The sequence below is a fragment of the Schistocerca serialis genome, chromosome 5 (genome assembly GCF_023864345.2).
Source record: "Schistocerca serialis cubense isolate TAMUIC-IGC-003099 chromosome 5, iqSchSeri2.2, whole genome shotgun sequence".
Taxonomy (NCBI): Eukaryota; Metazoa; Arthropoda; class Insecta; order Orthoptera; family Acrididae; genus Schistocerca; species Schistocerca serialis.
This window is the reverse complement of record NC_064642.1, coordinates 76,446,064-76,468,430: the sequence shown is the minus strand read 5'-3', so window position 1 is coordinate 76,468,430 and position 22,367 is coordinate 76,446,064. Positions and strand designations below refer to the sequence as shown.

Here is a 22,367-nt window from a genome sequence, read left to right as displayed (position 1 = left end):
CCAGTAAAGCTATGATCCTAGCCACAGTGAAGCTTAAATTTCAGGTAAAGAAATTCCTGTTACAAAATCTCTTTCATCAGATGAATACCATACTTTCAGATGTTTTCAAATTATTAGACTAAAGACATTTTTTTCAAAACTTTACATTTATTACACATTTACACCCACATACAGATTATATTTGTATGTTCAATACTTTGTACGCATGCCTTCATTCTTAATCAACATTTTTATCCTGTTTCACATAGTTTCTATTAACTTTTCACATATATTTTAATATCATTGTGATGGCACCATATTTCCTCTAGTTTCTCCATGAGATCTTGTTTGGTGGTTATTGTAAATTTCCTAATCCTCTGTTTGACAATAGTCCATAAATTTTTAGTTGGGTTCATATCAGGGCTATTCCCTGGCCAGGGCAACATTTCAGGTTGTTTTTCTTCCAAGTACTTAGAAACACTTTTGGCTTTGTGGCAAGGTGTCCCATCATGCATAAAAAATGGCGCCTTTATTAGGAAACCACTCATTTATTTGGGGGAAAAATTCCTTTTCAAAGATTTGTTTATGTTGTTTTTGCCTCATTGTCCCTCCAGACTTTAATGGAAGTTGTATGCTTCACACCTTGCTGCACATACTCAGCTCTGAACTGTTCTCCAGGTCTGCAGTGAACATACTGGCTGCTTTCTTCCATCACAGTGAATACAGATTCATCACTGAAGCATACCTGAAGCATCTGTACAAAATTGCAAGTTAGAAAAGTTGGGAATAGTAGCACAGGAGACCTCAACAGTACCAAAATTCAGATGTGCATTTCTTAAGTATCAATAAAACATCACAATTTCAAGCAAAAACTCCTAACTTTAGAGATCAGACCAACTTAATTTACCATATCGTTGCATATACCTTATCCCAGTCCTCATTTGTCCACTCCTGAAGTTTTTTATCCCACTGCAATCTTTTGATTTTCATGACAGGTGTGATTTTCTGTTTTTTCCTTGATCGGCATGCCTTTAAATTACATTCAAACAGCCTCCTCCTCACCGTCACCGAAACCTTTCAGCTGATGGCTCATGTCTGTAGAAGTAAGTTTATGGTTCACTGTTGCCACGTTTGTAAGTCTTCTCATTGTTCTAGGACTGATTTTTCTTTTACATCCACATTTTTCCTTTCCTATTTGGCGTGTATTCACCACCTTTCTGCACTGGGAGTTTAATCCTGCTGACAGTTTTCTGTGATATTTTCTTTCTGTCAGCAATTTCTTGCTGTGTATAATGATTTTCAGCAAGAAGTGCTACCACAGCCAAGGTGAAACACCTTTTGTCTTCCCCACAACCTCACTCTCTATGGAAACTCCATGATTTATTCCTGTACCTAAAAACATGCAAGTTCACAACCTATATAATGTCTTGTTAATGTAGCAAGCTGAATTACTCCACAGATACATAAAACATTACTATAAACACAGTTTCAAAGCATGTATACAGACAACTAACACCAACACAATATGGAGGGAAAATGACAAATGTTACCAAATGTGAGAAATTCAGTGCTCTGTGAGTTGCTTGGAAGGGAAAATTCATGGCATCAATCAAACCATTAAAACAAGTCAATTATTACACTTTCCTCTCCTAATTTTGCACCATAAAACTTAAGAGTATCAAAAATAATCATTTAGTCTAATAATTTGAACATGTCTGTACACGCAGAATAAGAAGTGCTTTGAAAAATATGTAAATAGTGTTAAGCAAACCATTTTACTTGTAATTTAGCCATTTTGTTAATTGATGATGTATTCAGAAGAATGTATTATTGTGCTACGTATCAAGAATACTAACCTGTTTCTATGGATATGTAGTGAATCATTCAGTGTTGAATAAAGTGTTATTATTATTATTATTATTATTATTATTATTATTATTAAACTACACATGTGCCTAATAATCCTCCTGACAACATTATGCCTTTGATAAGATAATAATATTGGTGAAAACTGTAAGTTTCCTTCTTTCATGTACAATAAAATAAAAACTAATTAATCTTCTTACAGCCTATGGATTCACCATGTCATGACTATTTCTATTCTCTGAAGAATGTCTCATTCTGCGCTTTTCATCCACGAGACCATCGGTACATGGGATTTATTACAAAACATCCGCAACTCCAGCGGTTTGCTTGTCATGTCTTCATGGGTCAAGAGTCAACAAGACCTGTTGCTGAAGCTGTTGGGTAAGTACTACAAGTAAATAATAAAAAGATGTAATGTATTAGGTTGGTGCATAAGTTCATAGCATTTTTGTTTTTCATGTTGGTATTGTGGTTGCTACGAGCTTATTTAATGATTGTCATTTTTTATTTGCAGTCCACTGTTGCTATTTGAGTCTACATATTGCCATTTTGTCATTTGGAAATAGTGGGTGTGTAACGTGCACGTGGGGCACACTATACTCATTAAAGCCTGTACTATGGTAAGTGAGCGGGGTTCACCTTACGAGACAGGATTTTCGTATAGATATTGACCGCGTGTACCTGAATGGTGGCAAATCAGACTTACATCCACTCTGTAATAATAATGATCCGTCAAGTAAGTTCAAAATGCAATTACACATCAGTATGTACCAAAAGCAACACTGAAGATGCTACCAATTTGATAATAATACAGTTGCCAGCCTAATTAGGCATTAACTGAGTTTCTTCCCTGTGCAAGTTGATGTATATTCATGCAAAACAACATGTAGTAACACTGCGTAATATAGTAAAATTTTAGAACCAGAGAATCTATTGAACTGATAGTTTCATGTTCTGTACTGATATGGAAAAACCATGAATACATAACACTACACTATAATGTATACTACAAAGCTTCGTACTGTCTATTGATCTGATTAAAATCGGGCATAGGTTACCCTAGAAACAGCACTTTCGAGCCACACACAAAATTTCAATTTTGATAAAGATAAAACACTGATAAATTTTGACTTATATATTGACCTTAACTTTTGCTGGTCAAACCAATGTGGAACACTTCAGAATTCAAATGAATAAAAAGGGGGGGGGGGGGAGGGGGGGGGGGGACCCTGAAACTGTTATGATCGCTATATTAAAAAATTGATTGCTGAAACTATCATGCGTTCAAGATTTCCAGTATATGAGTTACTACTCTTTTTATCTTATTTACTTCTCATTTAAATACCTTGATATCTGTCTCAAAATAATTAAACTTCATTACTATATCAATATTAAAGTTACCTTTCAACTTCATTAGACCTTCATTATTCATTTACTGGTTCATTAACAAAACAGTTCTTTAAACACCATTCTAACATAACTAGGTCTGCAAGTAATTATTATTAACACAAAATTTAATTTTTCATTTCGGGACACTCGGATTGCACAACATTTGGAAAGGACCCTGCCTAGGTTAGTTGTGAGGATAATTAAATGAGAGGAAAGTTCTGGTAAATTTTAGGTTATTATCGACCAGTTCACTCTATGGTCCATACGAATACAGTACTAAAAGTTTCAACCTGCTTTTATCGATGTGGCGGTTGGCGAGCGGCGAGATGGCGAGGCACAGAACACACATACAACCACAGCTATGGCTCTTGACGTATCGGCACTTTAATTCTTCTTAGCGTCGCAATACTTTTCCATTTAGTGCCTATGGAAGTTTGCCATGCTGTGTGGGCGTTGGAACAGCATACCCAAGGCTCAGTGAAACTACGTCTTCCAGGAGAGCCTCCTCGCTCTAGAATGTGTTGCTCAGACCAATGCCAAACTCCAACTACTATTGCTGAGCCCGTTGTGCTGTACCGTGCCGTGCGCATTTTCCCGCGCTCGCCTGTCATCCACCTTTTACCGCTCCCTTACAGACAGGGTATTCACCCGAGGTTTTGCATTCTACATTTACAGTTACAATTTTAAACATATTACAACAGTCTCAACATTTGTTACATTTCAATTCTATTACAATATTGCTTGACATTTGACATAAACATTAATATTCACATTGAAACTTGTTTACAGTTTTCTTAACACAATGGCATGAAACGAGAAAGAAATGAAATCAGAACATCAATTACACTAGTTTATCGAAAAATCAGATGGAAAAAAAATTTACTTATCTGTACAATAGTACAGCGCCGTTGTTGTCGTTACAGGTGGAGCTGTAGATGTTAGAAAATGGAGTGCCAAGTGGAGTAATTGGAACATTTCCAACATATTTGCCTGTTTGAGTTCAGTAGAGGGGTGACAGCAATGGAGACAGCCAGAAACATTTGCAACATGTATTGCTATAATGCTACTGGACACAGCGTGGCAAGAAAATGCTTTTCTCAATGGTGATAACGCTACTGGCACAGCATGGCAAAAAAATGCTTTTCTCATTTTAAGGTGGATTGTTTTGACATTAGCGATTCTCCATGTTCATGACGACCTTTGTGGTTTGATGAAGACTGCTTAAACACATTATTCCACAATGATCCATGTTAGTGTACTCAAAAACTGGCAAATATGATGAACTGTGTTCATTCCACCATTGTGCAATATTTGCATTCAATGGGGAAGGATCAAAATGGCTCTAACAATAAGCCAAAGTCACAAAACCCAGTGGATAGACATATGTGCATCATTGTTTGCTCATCGTCAATTGGATCTTGAACTATACCAACCATTCCTATCCTGCATCATTACTGGGGACAATAAATATGTCTTTATGCTGACATAAGAAAAAGGAAGGAATTGCTGAGCCCAAACAAAGCAGCAACTCCCCATACAATGACCTGTGCCCATAATGTTACACATCTGGTGGAACAGGAACAGTATGGTGCAGTATGGTGTCCTTCCCCAAGATGTAACCATCACTGCTGACATTTATTGTCAATAATGTGATGTGATGTGTTGCAGACACATTACATGAACAATGACCAGGAAGACTGCGTGAAGTAATGTTACTCCACCGCCTTCTGCTAGACACAAAAAGCTCTATGCAGGAGCTGGGTTGGGAAGTCATTCTGCATCCACATTATTCACCCGAACTTGTGCCTTCAGATTTTCACCTTTTCCATTCTCTGTCAAACAACCTTCAATAAAATTCCTTTCAAGATGAAAATGCACTGCAAATGTAGCCTGATGAGTTCTTCACCCCAAAACCATGTGGTTTCTACAGTCACAGAATCTGAAGTTAACTCAGCATTGGCAGACTGTTGTAAATAGTAAAGGGGAAAGAATTATTGATGACTAAAGTCTCTGTTATGTGTATATGTTGTATTTATTGAGCATATGCAAAAATGCTATGAATATATGCCCTAAATCAACACATACAGTTGTGACTAAAGATCCAAGACCAACCCTCATATAAAATCAAAAAGTGCTTTCTGAAGAATAATTCAAAGTAAAAATGATAAAATAATATGCACTGGCTATACACATATTTCAAAAAACTGGGCCAAATGTAAGTTTTAATAGATGTAGTAATGAGTAATTAGCAGTAGTGAATAACAATATGATAAAGAATGATCTCAGTCCCAGTGATGTTACAGGGTGCATGCAGTTGTTGATGTCTACTTCCTGGCTTGATATTTCAGCTGGTCAGCTTCAGTTAAGCTATCAGGAAAATAAGACAGACTTCCCTCATTGCACTACTTATTGGTGCTTTGTATGTATATTTTGTGTACGTCTAGGCCACTCTAAAAAGACTGTCGCATCATTGATGGTGTAAGTCGTCTGATGTGTTGCCATACATTGTGACCTTTTACCCACTTTTGCAGAGAGCAAATAGTGGAAATGACAAGAATCTATTCATTATCCAGTTGGTACCTACTATCACAATTAAAGGGGTTTTTCACCATACATATCCCTACAGACTCTAATAACAGAGTTCCAAAACAATGTTTCCATAATCAAAATTGTATGTCCTCTTCCAAATAACATCTGACAGAAACAGTCCCTGATGACAGCATACTGGATGGGTTGCAAAAGGCAAATGCAGTTTTGATGTTTACTGCATAGTGCATGTGGTCTGACCTATACAAGTCAAATCACATGGGGAAGATATTACATGAAAAATCCAGCCTAATAGCAAATAATTCTTCACCAATCCAAGAGGGGCTGCATTTGGGCAGAGAACCACTTCAACTTGGATTTTCTGTAGGATTCTGGCTCTCATGAGCAAAATATTTCCAACACATTAAAGGGAAGCTGTAGGTTTTGCCAGTGTACCATCCTGCTTACCCACTGGCTGACTTTTCCTTTAGTTGATTGTGCCTTGTTAATATGCTAAATGTGATACCTATTTTTGTTAAACACACTTAGTAAAGAGATAAGCTTCTTAGGCAAACCATCCAAATCAAAAACTGTATCTGCCCTATGAAGAAGTGTTTTAAGCACTTTATGATTTGTGCTGAGTGATGACAGCTCAAAGACAACATACTACTCATCTGTAGTGAACTTATAGTAAACTGAGTGCCCTAGAGAGCCACTATTTTTAGTTGGCCCTCAAAAAGGAGGTGGTTATCAATTTTACATGTTTAATTATTTATGTTTGTTCTTTCATTATTAACTCAGTGGGTTGACCAATTGTAAAGATTCTGGATGCAATTGACACAAGATGCACCCAGGATGGTCCAGTATCATCATGAGCTGTTATTGGCTAGTACAAACAAGAAACTACTATTTAATTTTCCACTAGTGCATTAAATGCCTTCTACGGCTGGAGCCATGAGATACAACCAATCACCTTGTGGGATGACTGCTTGCCAAATTGTTGTTGAACTCATTTAGCTATGTTGTCAATGACTCACTATTTAATTGAAGGCACTGAAAGTTACTAAGATCAATACCATTATAAAAATTTATTATTTTATTCATAGCTGCTATTTTTCAGCAACTCTAGTACATACTTCAGGATAAAATTCAGTTGTTACTTTTATTTTGCTTTACTGGTTTTGACAAATTAGTTTGTCTTCTTCAGAAGCTTAGTATTGAGATCTTCTCAATACAAGCTTCTACAGCTACATCTACATCTACACCTATACTCTGCAAACCACTGTGGAGTGCATGGCAAGGGATACATTCCATTTTAGCAGCTATTAGGGGTTCTTCTTGTTCCATTCGTGTATTGAACATGGGAAGAATGATTGTTTGAATGCATCTGTGCATGCTGTAATTATTCCAATTTTGTCCTCATGGGTAGCAAAAATGGAGAGGAGTGGGAAAGTAGAGGAGCAGGGAATGGCAAAGATTGGGTGGGTGCTTTGGAGGTGGGCAGCACACAACAATGGTAAGGGAATGTGGAAAGGAGGAGATGATAGGATGTGGGTGCATAAATTGTTGGGTGGAAGGTGTGGGCAGAGTAGGTTACTGTAAGTGGAGGCCAGGATAATTTCAGGAGCAGAGAGTATGTTGTAAGGATAACTCCCATCTGTGCAGTTCAAAAAAGCTGGTGGTGGAGTAGATGATCCAGATTGCCCAGACCATCAGTAACTGTGCCCACATCCTCCACCCAACAGTTTTTGCCCCCTTGTCCCATCACCTCCTCACTTTTCCCATTCCCTCTCCCTTTCTGTGTGCCACCCTCTGCCATTATGCCCGCTGTTCTTTCCCCTTCCCTGCTCCTCTCCTTTTCTGTTCCTCTCCATTTCCACTCCCCTTATTTTTCTCCCACACCCCACCTCCTGACTCTGTGCCTGTCAGTCTCTGGTCCCTACACATCCTCCCAGGTAGCACTCTTTACTCGCCCCACCCATACCCTGCCACCCCTACCCATCCCTGCCCCACTCCAGACTCATGTGACAGTTGCATACAGGCCGATGAGAAGGAAGTCTTTTCTTCTCATCCCATTTGGCAAGTCTTCCCTGACCCAGGGTTCTGGGCAACATTTCTGAAATCTACCCCCTTTCTTAAACCTTATGAGTTCTTTTCCTTTATCCCTCTTCCTTCCCTTTCAGTCATTATGTCTGAAGAAGGAGACACTGGCTCCAAAAGTTTGTACACTTTAATGGCTTTTATAGGTGTGTTCTCCTGCCACCACTTGGTGAGCAGATTCTTCTATGTATCCATTTAAAATATAATCACATACAACCAGAGTTTATTTGGATCCTGTGAAAGATCATTTGACAATATTCAATGAAGGCTTCAGCATTGCTCTCTTGATAGCCAGACACATTTTATTCAGTATCTCTCTGTCTATAATCCTTTGCTTTGTTTTACACCTGTTTCTTTAGAAAAGCCTCTGGAGTGGCTGTATACGATGGACAGACCCTCCCATTATGAACTGTTCTACTGGGTGCACAATCAACTGTTCTTTTAAACTTAAGCCATAATTCCTACATATGTTCCTGCCCTGCACTGAAAATTTCAAGTTCCTCATTGCAATATGACACTACTGAATTTTTTTATGTAGTTTATTGAAAATATAAACCTTCTGCTTGTTTTAGTTGTTCTTTGTACATTGGTAATCATTGTTACCATAACTGCATCATAGTCACTGATAACAGTTTTGATGTGGGCATCCTCAGAGAGATCAGGTGTATTTGTTGGCATTAGAGCCAATATATTCTACATCTACATCTACATTTATACCCCGAAAGCCACCCAACGATGTATGGTGGAAGGCACTTTACGTGCCACTGTCATTACCTCCCTTTTCTATTCCAGTTGCGTACAGTTCGCGGGAAGAATGACTGTCGGAAAGCCTCCGTGCGCACTCAAATCTCTCTAATTTTACATTCGTGATCTCCTCGGGAGGTATAAGTAGGGAGAAGCAATATATTCGATACCTCATCCAGAAACGCAGCCTCTCGAAACCTAGACAGCAAGCTACACCATGATGCAGAGCAATTCTCTTGCAGAGCCTGCCACTTCAGTTTGCTAAACATCTCCGCAACACTATCACGGTTACCAAATAACCCTGTGACGAAACGCGCTGCTCTTCTTTGGATCTTCTCTATCTCCGCCGTCAACCCGATCTGGTACGGATCCCACACTGATGAACAATACTCAAGTATAGGTCAAACGAGTGTTTTGTAAGCCACCTCCTTTGTTGATGGACTACATTTTCTAAAGACCCTCCCAATGAATCTCAACCTGGTACCCGCCTTACCAACAATTAATTTTATATGATCATTCCACTTCAAATCGTTCCGCACGCATACTCCCAGATATTTTACAGAAGTAACTGCTACCAGTGTTTGTTCCGCTATCATATAATCATACAATAAAGGATCCTTCTTTCTATGTATTCGCAATACATTACTATTGTCTATGGTAAGGGTCAGTTGCCACTCCTGCACCAAGTGCCTATCCACTGCAGATCTTCCCGCATTTTGCTACGATTTTCTAATGCTGCAACTTCTCTGTATACTACAGCATCATTCGGAAAAAGGCACATGGAACTTCCAACACTATCTACTAGGTCATTTATATGTATTGTGAAAAGCAATGGTCCCATAACACTCCCCTGCGGCATGTCAGAGGTTACTTTAATGTCTGTAGACGTCTCTCCATTGATAACAACACACTGTGTTCTGTTTGCTAAAAACTCTTCAATCCAGCCACACAGCTGGTCTGATATTCTGTAGGCTCTTACTTTGTTTATCAGGTAACAGTGCGGAACTGTATCGAACGCCTTCCAGAAGTCAAGTAAAATAGCATCTACCTGGGAGCCTGTATCTAATATTTTCTGGGTCTCATGAACAAATAAAGTGAGTTGGGTCTCACACGATCGCTGTTTCCAGAATCCATGTTGATTGCTACAGAGTAGATTCTGGGTTTCCAAAAACGACATGATACGCGAGCAAAAAACAAGTTCTAAAATTCTACAACAGTTCGATGTCAGAGATATAGGTCTATAGTTTTGCGCATCTGCTCGACGACCCTTCTTGAAGGCTGGGACTACCTGTGCTCTTTTCCAATCATTTGGAACCTTCCGTTCCTCTAGAGACTTGCGGTACACAGCTGTTAGAAGGGGGGCAAGTTCTTTCGCGTACTCTGTGTAGAATCGAATTGATATCCCATCAGGTCCAGTGGACTTTCCTCTGTTGAGTGATTCCAGTTGCTTTTCTATTCCTTGGACACTTATTTCGATGTCAGCCATTTTTTCGTTCTTGTGAGGATTTAGAGAAGGAACTGCAGTGTGGTCTTCCTCTGTGAAACAGCGTTGGAAAAAAGTGTTTAGTATTTCAGCTTTACGCGTGTCATCCTCTGTTTCAATGCCATCATCATCCCAGAGTGTCTGGATATGCTGTTTCGAGCCACTTACTGATTTAACATAAGACCAGAACTTCCTAGGATTTTCTGTCAAGTCGGTACATAGAATTTTATTTTCGAATTCACTGAACGCTTCATGCATAGCCCTCCTTACACTAACTTTGACATCGTTTAGCTTCTGTTTGTCTGAGAGGTTTTGGCTGCATTTAAACTTGGAGTGAAGCTCTCTTTGCTTTCACAGTAGTTTCCTAACTTTGTTGTTGAACCATGGTGGGTTTTTCCCGGCCCTCACAGTTTTACTCGGCACGTACCTGTCTAAAACGCATTTTACGATTGCCTTGAACTTTTTCCATAAACACTCAACATTGTCAGTGTGGAACAGAAATTTTCATTTTGATCTGTTAGGTAGTCTGAAATCTGCCTTTATTACTCTTGCTAAACAGATAAACCTTCCTCCCTTTTTTTTATATTCCTATTAACTTCCATATTCAGGGATGCTGCAATGGCCTTATGATCACTGATTCCCTGTTCGGCACTTACAGAGTCGAAAATTTCGGGTCTGTTTGTTATCAATAGGTCCAAGATGTTATCTCCATGAGTCGGTTCTCTGTTTAACTGCTCGAGGTAATTTTTGGATAGTGCACTCAGTATAATGTCACTCGATGCTCTGTCCCTACCACCCGTCCTAAACATCTAGTGTCCCAGTCTATATCTGGTAAATTGAAATCTCCACCTAAGACTATAACATGCTGAGAAAATTTATGTGAAATGTATTCCAAATTTTCTCTCAGTTGTTCTGCCACCAATGGTGCTGAGTCAGGAGGTCGGTAAAAGGAGCCAACTATTAACCTAGCTCGGTTGTTGAGTGTAACCTCCACCCATAATAATTCACAGGAACTATCGACTTCTACTTCACTACAGGATAAACTACTACTAACAGCGGCAAACACGCCACCACCGGTTGCATACAATCTATCCTTTCTAAACACCGTCTGTGCCTTTGTAAAGATTTCAGCAGAATTTATCTCTGGCTTCAGCCAGCTTTCTGTACCTATAACTATTTCAGCTTTGGTGCTTTCTATCAGCATTTGAAGTTCCGGTACTTTACCAATGCGGCTTCGACAGTTTACAATTACAATACCAATTGCTGCTTGGTCCCCGCATGTCCTGACTTTTCCCCGCACCCTTTGAGGCTGTTGCCCTTTTTGTACTTGCCCGAGGCCATCTAACCTAAAAAACCACCCAGTCCAAGCCACACAACCCCTGCTACCCGTGTAGCCGCTTGCTGCGTGTAGTGGACTCCTGACCTATCAAGCAGAACCCGAAACCCCACCACCCTATGGTGCAAGTCAAGGAATCTGCAGCCCTCACGGTCGCAGAACCATCTCAGCCTCTGATTCAGACCCTCCACCCGGCTCTGTACCAAAGGTCCACAGTCAGTCCTGTCGATTATGCTGCAGATGGTGAGCTCTGCTTTCATCCTGCTAGCAAGACTGGCAGTCTTCAGCAAATCAGATAGCCGCCGGAAGCCAGAGAGGATTTCCCCCAATCCATAGAAACACACATCATTGGTGCCGACATGAGTGACCACCTGCAGATGGGTGCACCCTGTATCCTTCATGGCATCCAGAAGGACCCTTTCCACATCTGGAAAGACACCCCCGGTATCCACACGGAGTGCACATTGGTTTTCTTCCCCTCTCTTGCTGCCATATCCCTAAGGGGCCCCATTATGCGCCTGATGTCATCAGTATGGTTCTGAACTATCTGCCCAGGTAGCTTTCAGAGAAGGCATTTAGTAATGTTTCACAGGATGTCTTATCACACCCCCCACTAACAAAACTGTAATTTTCCCAATTGATTATTGGATGATTAATGTCTCCAACGATTTTTACAGTATGATTAGGGAACTTACGTACAGTAAACTGAAATCTTCTTCTAACAGTTTTGGCTACATCAGGAGATGAGTCTGATGGGCAATAGAAGGATCCAACCACCATTTTATGCCCAACTATGATACTGAGTCTTGCCCAAACAATCTCACATGGAGCTTCAATTTCTGTTTCAGTAGATCTGAGTTTCTTGTCCAATAATGTACATATTATATGTAATTATTGTAATCACTAAGCTTCGGAAGATGACAAATTAATTTGTCAAAACCAGTGAAGTAATGTAAAAATTTATTTGCAACTGATGTCTGAATTTTGTTTTGAAATGATTTATTCTTTTAAACATTGGAAAACCTAGAAAGGAATGTATTTTTTTCTTTTATTCTAACATAGCTATCTACATGAATAGTTGAAGTATTCTTCCAGTGGATGCATATTCAGTTTTCTTGTTCAAGGAACAAGTTACACGAGCAAATACATTGATCACTTTTTCAAAAGCATCACCATCAAAGGACCTCTGACACTGAGCAATTTGAGCCTTATTTTGCAAACAATTATTTTTCTTCTCATGTGTTTCATTCTCAGTAATCTAGTAGTTATGTTTTCATGACGAAGTAAATTGCTGTAAGTTGTTTTCATCAGCTGTGTGTATTAATCTTTTGTGCACTAAATTCAGATGATAATATTGTTCAGCAGTTTCATCTGAGAGTACTTGTGTACCAAACTGAGTCAATGAGTACATTGCTCAGTAGTCTTATTTGAAATATTTGTGTGCTAAATGAAGACAACATTATTTTTCATGCCTAGTTTCTTCACAGAACTTAGAACTTACTTACATCTACATTCCAGAGAACCTTTGTTCATGAATGTAGCTACTTTTTTCAGTACATTTCATTGCATACCTTTTCTTTTAATCCATGCTTTTTTTAAGCCATACCCTTTTCTAAGCCATGCCTTTTATTTTAAGCCACATCTTTCTCATTAATTGTGTTACTTGCAAAATAATTGTTCTTACAAAACAATTTTTTTCATATTGTCAGCATAATAAACAAAAATATAGGAAAGCTAACATAACAATGAAAAGTACGAAATAAGAAAAATTAAAAATAATTAAAACTAACTTCCAAAACCAGATCACAAAAAAAGAAAATAGAAAACAATTTTCCAGCATTTTGGATGTAATAGTTCAGCCAGTCCAAAACTGTATTAATTAATTGGAAAATAAAAATAGCACCAGTGGCAATTTTATTTTCAGACACAACCACCAGTTTCAACTACCAAGGCCATTTTCAAGGCTTTATGAGTCTAGTGTCATGGAGGTACACAGACGAATGTGCATCTGTGTATCTCCATGATGCTAGGCTCTTAACAGTTGAAGAAGTCCTTGGTAGCTGAAACTGCTCAGGTGTAAGAAAATAAAATTACAACAGTGCTATAATTTGTTTCCAAAAAAACAAAAAGGCAATAAACAATAATTTTGTTCTAAAAGAGGAAAAAACTATATTTTTTATTTCATGTTATTATTTATTACACAGACTGGATGGAACTAAACTTTTGTGAGTTTGCACCAGGTTTAAAGGGGAAAAAATGATATAAAATGTAATTACTCTTTCCTAGGTATTCTTTTTAACCTGTTTCTGTCTACCGTTCTTAACATTTTTGCTGTTCTGAATCATTTTCTGTAGTGAGAAAACAGGACTGTATTATCAAACAATTTCAAGGCAATTATAGCTCTGAGCCTAATAAATTTGTTTCCTCCAGTGTGACATCTGATTACTAAACATAAGGACACATCTATACAGAAGTAGGCCAGCCAAACTTTATGCTTTAACTGATGCATTATTAGTTTCAATCTCCCTGTATCGGAACCACAAGACAGGTTGCTGATGCAACTACGCAAATACAAAGATGATCCAAGGTGATTGAAACTACTCATCTTTTTAAATATATGCAACCTGGACTAAAAATAAGCAATGTATAAAAATTATTTTTAATGCCTCAATTAACTCAGCAACTATGTAGCTCATACTTACACCAAGAGAAATCTCCTATACTCATACAACACTGCCTTTTGGTCACCTTCTAGTGGATAATGTAATCGCACAAACATTATGCTGCAGGTGATATAATCATCAAATAGGAAGATCTCAACAGTTGGGAGATGTGGACATTTTTAAGAAATTGCACCACTGACAGCAGACCCTCTGCCCAAAAGAAGTGGTACTAAATCCCATGAACATCAATCGTTTGTAGTTTGTGAAACATTGAAGATATTATGGTTTAAAACAAAATCTGGGTCATGAAGTATCTGTTAACAGGTATAGGTGGATGGAGTATAAGCTCAACAACGTAAAATATGATATTTTGCAAAAGGCTAGGCTGAGTTCTAGACAGGCATTATTCCATCCTGTAATTTCCATTGTTACATTTTGCATGTGGTTTTCATATATTAATATCCACATTCATAATATTCGGGATCCACTTACTTGTATTCTTTCGAGGCTAGGAATGGCAGGAACTGTTACAGAAACTGTGGCAAGTTCATAGATTGTGGTTGGCTCAATCTCTAGGATACTAGTGTGATTCAAGGAGGTTTTGACATATGTTAAGTTTTCCCATAACTTACATTGTGTCATCCTAATGGTTTTTATAGCCTTTTTTTAATTTGCTGTTAACTCCTAAACAATTGATTTGATCCAGTCTATGTATGAGTCATAACTAATGACACAAAACAGAGAAATAGAATTTTGTTTTCAGAGCAAAATTATTATTTGTAGCCTTTTTTTATAGCCAGTTCTAGTTTTTGTCAAAGAATTTTTATCTGTCTTATCATACTATCCACAGAAGCTGTAGGAGACAAGTAATCATCTTCTGCTGTTTGCATAGTGAATTTGATACCCTTTCAAACAGAGTCAAGATGCTATAAAATCTTTAATAATTAATTATTATATGCATTACGGTTTGAGAACACCATGGCTGTTTTCCGAAATATAACTGAAGGAAAACTGTGACCAGCTACAGATGAAAGATTTATTTCACACTAGCTAGTTTCAGATGTGGTCCAATCATGAGATGACAATGAGGATTTCTTGCAAAAATTCCGTATTTTTTTCTATATCCTACATCCTTCTCTTCCTCCCAGCATTTTAATAGTATTGTTGTATTTACCCAGGGATTAGCTGCTAAAGTGATATTAAGACATGTTGAGCTATACAGAAGAAATAAATAATGGTATGACAAACATTATTACATTCAATTGCACTATAATGTCCTTTATACTACAGTATAAACACACAAAACTATATGTGTGCAACACTTTAATCAAACTACTTCCCTCTCTCAATATCTTATTATTCTCTTAAAGGGTTGCTTCAGTCATGTGCTACACTACTGGCCATTAAAATTGCTACACCAAGAAGAAATGCAGATGATAAACGGGTATTCATTGGACAAATATATTATACTAGAACTGACATGTGATTACATTTTCACGCAATTTGGGTGCATAGATACTGAGAAATCAGTACCCAGAACAACCATATCTGGCTGTAATAACGGCCTTGATATGCCTGGGCATTGAGTCAATCAGAGCTTGGATGGTACGTACAGGTACAGCTGCCCATGCAGCTTCAACACGATACCACAGTTCATCAAGAGTAGTGACTGGCATATTGTGATGAGCCAGTTGCTCGGCCACCATTGACTAGATGTTTTCACTTGGTGAGAGATCTGGAGGATGTGCTGGCCAGAGCAGCAGTCGAACATTTTCTGTAACCAGAAAGGCCCATACAGGACCTGCAACATGTGGTCGTGCATTATCCTGCTGAAATGTAGGGTTTCGCAGGGATCGAATGAAGGGTAGAGCCATGGGTTGTAACACATCTGAAATGTAATGTACAATGTTCAAAGTGCTGTCAATGCAAAGAAGAGGTGACTGAGATGTGTAACCAATGGCACCCCATACCGTCACGCTGGGTGATACGTCAGTATGGTGATGGCAAATACACACTTGCAATGTGCGTTCACCGCAATGTAGCCAAACACGGATGCGACCATCATGATGCTGTAAACAGAACCTGGATTCATCGAAAAAAATGACGTTTTGCTATTCTTACACCCAGGTTTGTCGTTCCAAAATGAAATAATGTTTTGTGGTTAGTGGGATCAGTATGAATGCGGATGTCAATGTCTAGGAAGATGGCACACTGGATTGAGCAGGACCGTATGAAGCAGGTAGGAGAGAAGTTTTTGAGGAATGAGTATAGTGTGTCTTGACCCTGAGTCTAGACAGTAAAGACAGACACTCTATCTCAGTGGTTCTCAATCTTTCTTAGACTATTACCCCTGAATGAAATCAGACATTAGGTATTATGTCCACCTTCGCTCCTCCCCCCTCCCTCCCCCCTCCCCCTTCCGCATATTACGGACCCACAACACCGTGATTTCAAAACAACATTAATTTATTTCTCTCCAAGGAATGTACATCATGGAATATAAAACATTAATTCAAGGATAATCAATATTTCCAGAGTGTCTATAATTACAAATATCAACCCGCAACACTCTCCCCACCCTGATCAACTTCTAGAGGAATGACCAGTTGAACGGGACGTGAGATTATGGATCCTTCTGATGTTCATAAGGTTACAGTTTGTATTTTCCCATCTCTTCCTTCATGAAGATCTTCTATCCGCGCCTTCCTCCACATGTGTCGTGGATGAACATCCTCTTGTAGAATAACGACATCACCCAGCTGGAGTCTTCCTGAACCTGGCCTAGGTTGATGAGTTTCATGGAAGTTTTTGAGCAGGATCAGATATTCTTTCTTCCACCTGTTCCAGAAGTTTTCTACCATCTTCTGCAGCCATTGAAATTCCTTGGACAAGTCCTTTCTAACTGGTGATTCTGGACCAGTAGGTAGTGTTGTGAGTCAATCACCTACAAGGAAATGTGCGGGCGTCTGTGGCTCACATTCCTCTCCCCCTTGTGTAATTGGTCTAGAGTTTAGTGCTGCTTCTATGCTGACCAGGATTGTGTTGAGACCTTCTTCGCCCAACTGCGACTGTCCTAAAACTTTTCTCAGGCAGCATTTGACAGATCCCTCCATCCGTTCCCAGAATCCTCCCCACCAAGGTGCATGTGGGGCAATGAATTTCCAAGTGATGGCTTGCTAGGCAAGGTACTTGTGCGTCTTGCTTGCCGTGAGAGCCCGCCAGAGCTCCTTCAGCTCTAAGTGCGTGGCATGGAAGGTAGTAACATTATCAGTGTAAATTGTGCTGGGCACTCCTCGTCTTCCAACAAACCTTTGTAGGGCTTGAAGAAATCTGTCAGTTGACACATCTGAGCATAGTTCCAGGTGTATGGCTCGTGTTATTGCGCATGTGAATAGAGCAATATATGCTTTCTTCGTAATATGTCCTTGTCTGACATATAATGGACCAGCAAAGACAATACCTGTTACTGTAAATGGTTTCAGTGGTGAGACTAGTTCAGCTGGTAATGGAGCCTCAGTTTGTTGAACAACGTGAGCTTTCACCATCTTACAAGGTAGGCAACAGTGTAGAACATGTATAATTGCCTGTCGAGCTCTAAGGAGCCAGAATTCTGTTCTCAGTTCAGATAAAACTATGTTTACTCCAAGGTGATGCAAACGAATGTGAGTCTGCTGGATCAGTAAACATGTGAAATGATGATGTCCTTCAAGAAGAATCAGGTGGCGTTGATCTCTGGGTAATTCTGCAAACTGCAGCCGTCCACCGAGACGAATAAGACCATTATCCAAGAATGGGTTGTAGTGAGCTATCTGAAAATTACATGGTAGAGGCATGTTGTTGTATAGAGCAAGCAGTTTGAGCGCAAAATGTTGCTGTTGAACAACTTGAATCCAGTAAGTGTGTGCTTCACCCAAATCTGATGCTGTTAGTTCTCCAGATGTTCTGTTTTCTTTCAATAAGTGCTGTTTAAAGTGAAGTTCCCATCTTGTAACTCTTAACAGCTTGAAGTAACTACTGTACCGTGTAGCTGTTAAAATAGGAATCGTTGTTTGTACCATGAAGACTTGGTCTGTTAATTTCTTCTTTTTTGGCAAGGAGTGCTCTTCTGTCTGTAAAATTCGAGGCCACTGTGTTCTGTTCTTTGTTAACCAAGCAGGTCCATGGAACCATACAGAAGCATGGTGAAGTTTATCTGCTGTGGTACCTCTGGAGGTTAGATCAGCTGGATTTTTATCACCATGGCAGTGCCTCCACTGTGACGGATTCATTAGTCATTGTATTTCCATAACACAGTTTGACCCAAAGGTTTTTCATCAATTAGGGTCATGTTGTATCCATCCTAAGGCTACAGTTGAGTCAGTCCACAATGTTGCACAACTTGCATTATAGCTTGTGGCCTTACAGAAATAATGAAGTAGTCTTGATCCAAGAAGTGTCGCTAGAAGTTCCAGCCGTGGAAGAGTTATTTTTTTTTTTATGGGAACTAGTTGGTTTTTACTGCAAACCAACTAAATGGACTGATACCATATTTGTTGTGGTGTGCCGTACATAAAGGACTGCTCCGTAGGCCTTTTCTGATGTGTTGCAAAAGACACGGATTTCTGGCTCAGTGTTCTCAGATACACCAACCCATCAGGGCATTTTTATGTGTGAACATGATATCAATGTTGATACCCACATTCACCAGTGTTTGCTAAGATCAAGGGGTAAAAGCTCATCCAATTCAATTCCTCTTGACCAAATTTCTTGAAAAATTATTTTTGCAGTGAGGGACACAGGTGACAACAAACCCAGTGGGTCATAGAATCTAGCAGTGTTTCGTAGTACTTCTCGCTTAGTGGCAGAATGATTTATAACATTGTCGGTAACATTGTTGTGAACAACACTGAGCACATCAGTCTGTGTGTTCCAGTACACTCCCAGTACCTCTGTATCTGTAGTGTTTATGACACCTTCTGATTGCCATATTCCAATCAGCTGGCTTGAATTTGTGGCCCACTTTGCCATTGGTAGACTGATCTGTCCCATGAATGATGTAAGCTCATAATACAAGTTAATTACAGCATTGTCATCTTTAGACCTGCTACAAAATCATCTGTGTACATATTATCTTCAACAAGTAAAGCAGCTTGTGGAAAATTCGTTTTGTGCATTACAGCAATTTCTTCCAGCAAGGCTGCAAGAAGAAACGGACTGCAGGTAAGTCCGAAAGGTAGTCGGGTGAAGCAGTATGTAATCTTTTCATCAGTTGTAATATAGTTTCCTTGTTAATCTACGATTACTTTTTACCAAAAAATCCTCGTGAGATCTCTATCTTTCCTGTGAAGAACTAACTGTACAAATGCTTGTTTGATATCGGCAATTAAGGCTACTTGATGTAGACGATATCTCAGTAATGCTGAAAGAATGTCAGGAAGTAAATTAGGACCTATTTCTAAAGAGTCATTGAATGAACATGCATTCTGGTCATGTGATGAACCATCAAATACAATCCTCCATTTCCAGAATGAGATTTTCACTCTGCAGCGGAGTGTGCACTGATACGAAACTTCCTGGCAGATTAAAACTGTGTGCCCGACGGAGACTCGAACTCGGGACCTTTGCCTTTCGCGGGCAAGTGCTCTACCACCTGAGCTACCGAAGCACGATTCACGTCCGGTACTCACAGCTTTACTTCTGCCAGTACCTCATCTCCTACCTTCCAAACTTTACAGAAGCTCTCCTGCGAACCTTGCAGAACTAGCACTCCTGAAAGAGAGGATATTGCAGAGACATGGCTTAGCCACAGCCTGGGGGATGTTTCCAGAATGAGATTTTCACTCTGCAGCGGAGTGTGGGCTGATATGAAACTTCCTGGCAGATTAAAACTGTGTGCCCGACCGAGACTCGAACTCGGGACCTTTGCCTTTGCCTTTCGCGGGCAAGTGCTCTACCAACTGAGCTACCAAAGCACGATTCACGTCTGGTACTCACAGCTTTACTTCTGCCAGTACCTCGTCTCCTACCTTCCAAACTTTTCCAATAGTAATCAGCTCCGATAAGAATCTCGATGGGAAGATCTTCTGTACCATCCCTTAGGTCTGCAATCTGAAGTCCCCGTATACGTACAAGTTTTCTTAAATTGGAAGGCACAGTTGGGTGTGCGGAAAATGAGTATGTGCTTTCAGACACAGTCATAGACATCTTGGAATTAGTCCATGTACCCTGTAGTGTGAATTCTAAGACTCTACGATGCGTTGAGTTGCGGATGGCATTTCAAAGGCATTGACAGATAGATCACGATGTTCTATAGTTCTTAAACCTAGCTCATCAATCAGGAACTTGAAAATGAAGCTTGACTGACTACCGCTATCCAGAATGCAGCGAGGAAGTTTGCTTAATCCTGTGGGTCCACTGACCAAAACCTGAGCTGTCTGAAGATAAGTAAAACCTGCTGAACTTACGTCGATTCTCCCTACAGATGTTGGAAGTGTTCAACACTGACTACTATAAATGAGTAGCAAACAGCTGCACAGTTACATTTCACAGTTCTTTACTTTCACTGTTCACAACCCCCCAATATTGCACATTTAATATGCCCAGTGCACTATTGTTTAACTTACGATAAGCCTCATTAATAGTTTTCAGGCAAACATCAACATACTGCGACAATAGTTTACTGTTTAACATCTACGAACAGTGAAAACCTAACCACACAGTTCTTCCCATGTAATAAGGTAAGTATTGAACAGACACTGTCATTGTTTTAGCACACACCCTATTAACTTATTTCACAGTTAAGTGGATGCATTGTTGTTGATCTAGCCAATATGGGTTCCTCGTCTGAAACTCGGTCATGGACTGACTGTCTCGGGACCAAAACTCAGGTGCTTACGTATCATCACAATAATAGGCACTGAAACTACACACTGTTTGATGTTTAATTTACAGAAATTACGATTACAACATACTTCATTCAATTAACTGAAAACATAGAAAAATTCTTTCTTTTTAACAGTTTCTTCCACTGCAAGGATTAAGTCAAATTATTTGTTTATATAATGAAATTAACATATATAGTTATACAAAGAATACATATAAAATCAAAGCTGCTGTAACTTACCAAACGAGAAAGTGTTGGTATATTGATAGAGACAATAAAAAACACACAAACACACACACAAATTCCAAGCTTTCGCAACCAACGGTTGCTTCATCAGGAAAGAGGGAAGGAGAGGGAAAGACGAAAGGATGTGGGTTTTAAGGGAGAGGGTAAGGAGTCATTCCAATCCTGGGAGTAGAAAGACTTACCTTAGGGGGAAAAAAGGACAGGTATACACTCACACACATACACATATCCATCCGCACGTATACAGACACAGGCGGATATATGTAAAATCCTTTTGCCTTTCCCTCTCCTTCCCTCTTTCCTGATGAAGCAACCTTGGGTTGCGAAAGCTTGAAATTTGTGCATGTGTTTGTGTGTTTTTTATTGTCTCTATCAACATACCAACGGTTTCTCATTTGGTAAGTTACAGCATCTTTGTTATTATATATATTTTTCCCACGTGGAATGTTCCTCTCTATTATATACAAAGAATACTTTTGACAAAACTGGTAATTACTTTGGAATTAATTAAGGGCTGGCTTTACAAACATGTTTTCAAATAGAGCCAAATAAATATTTAAAGAATGCTAGTGTTTCACCTTCCAAATGTTAATTAGTACAGAATTTATATTTGTTTACAAGACAACAACAGAATTTAAGTCACGAAACAATTACTGATTTCACCCTATAATGAAAGTATTAAATAGAAATAGTCAAAATAAATTAGAAAATCAATTACATATGTATTGGGAAAAACTCGAAACTGAAATGTCCAAAATTCCAAAGGAGGATGTAAAAATTCTTCTAGGGGATTTCAACGCGCAAATTGGCAAAGAGAGGAAATATAAAAAAACAGTCGGTAATTACCCTGCACACAAATTCACAAACAAGAACGGCATGAGACTCATCGAGTTATGTCAGCAAAACAACCTAAAAATCGTGACAACATCACTTCGAAAAGACCCCAAGAAACAAAAAACATGGAGATCACCAAACCTTCAGCTTGGTGAATTTCAAATAGACCATGTTGCGATCTCCTATGACTTCCAGAAAGAAATACACGACGTTCAAGTCCGCAGAGGGGCAAATATAGATTCTGACCACTACCTTACCAGAGTTAAAATTAAATTCACTCCAAAAAGGAAACGCCAAAGGAAATCACCACTAATTCCCAAATTTGACTTGAAAAATATC

General features: G+C 39.2%; 1 protein-coding gene across 1 annotated transcript in view; it reads left to right on the top strand.

The window, feature by feature from the left end:
* LOC126481749 (JNK-interacting protein 1) overlaps positions 1–22,367 on the top strand; it is a 358,511-nt gene that overhangs the window by 325,336 nt on the left and 10,808 nt on the right. Inside the window, exon 7 of the mRNA XM_050105704.1 lies at positions 2,048–2,226. Within this exon, the coding sequence (XP_049961661.1) occupies positions 2,048–2,226 (179 nt within the window). The remainder of the gene's footprint in view (positions 1–2,047; positions 2,227–22,367) is intronic.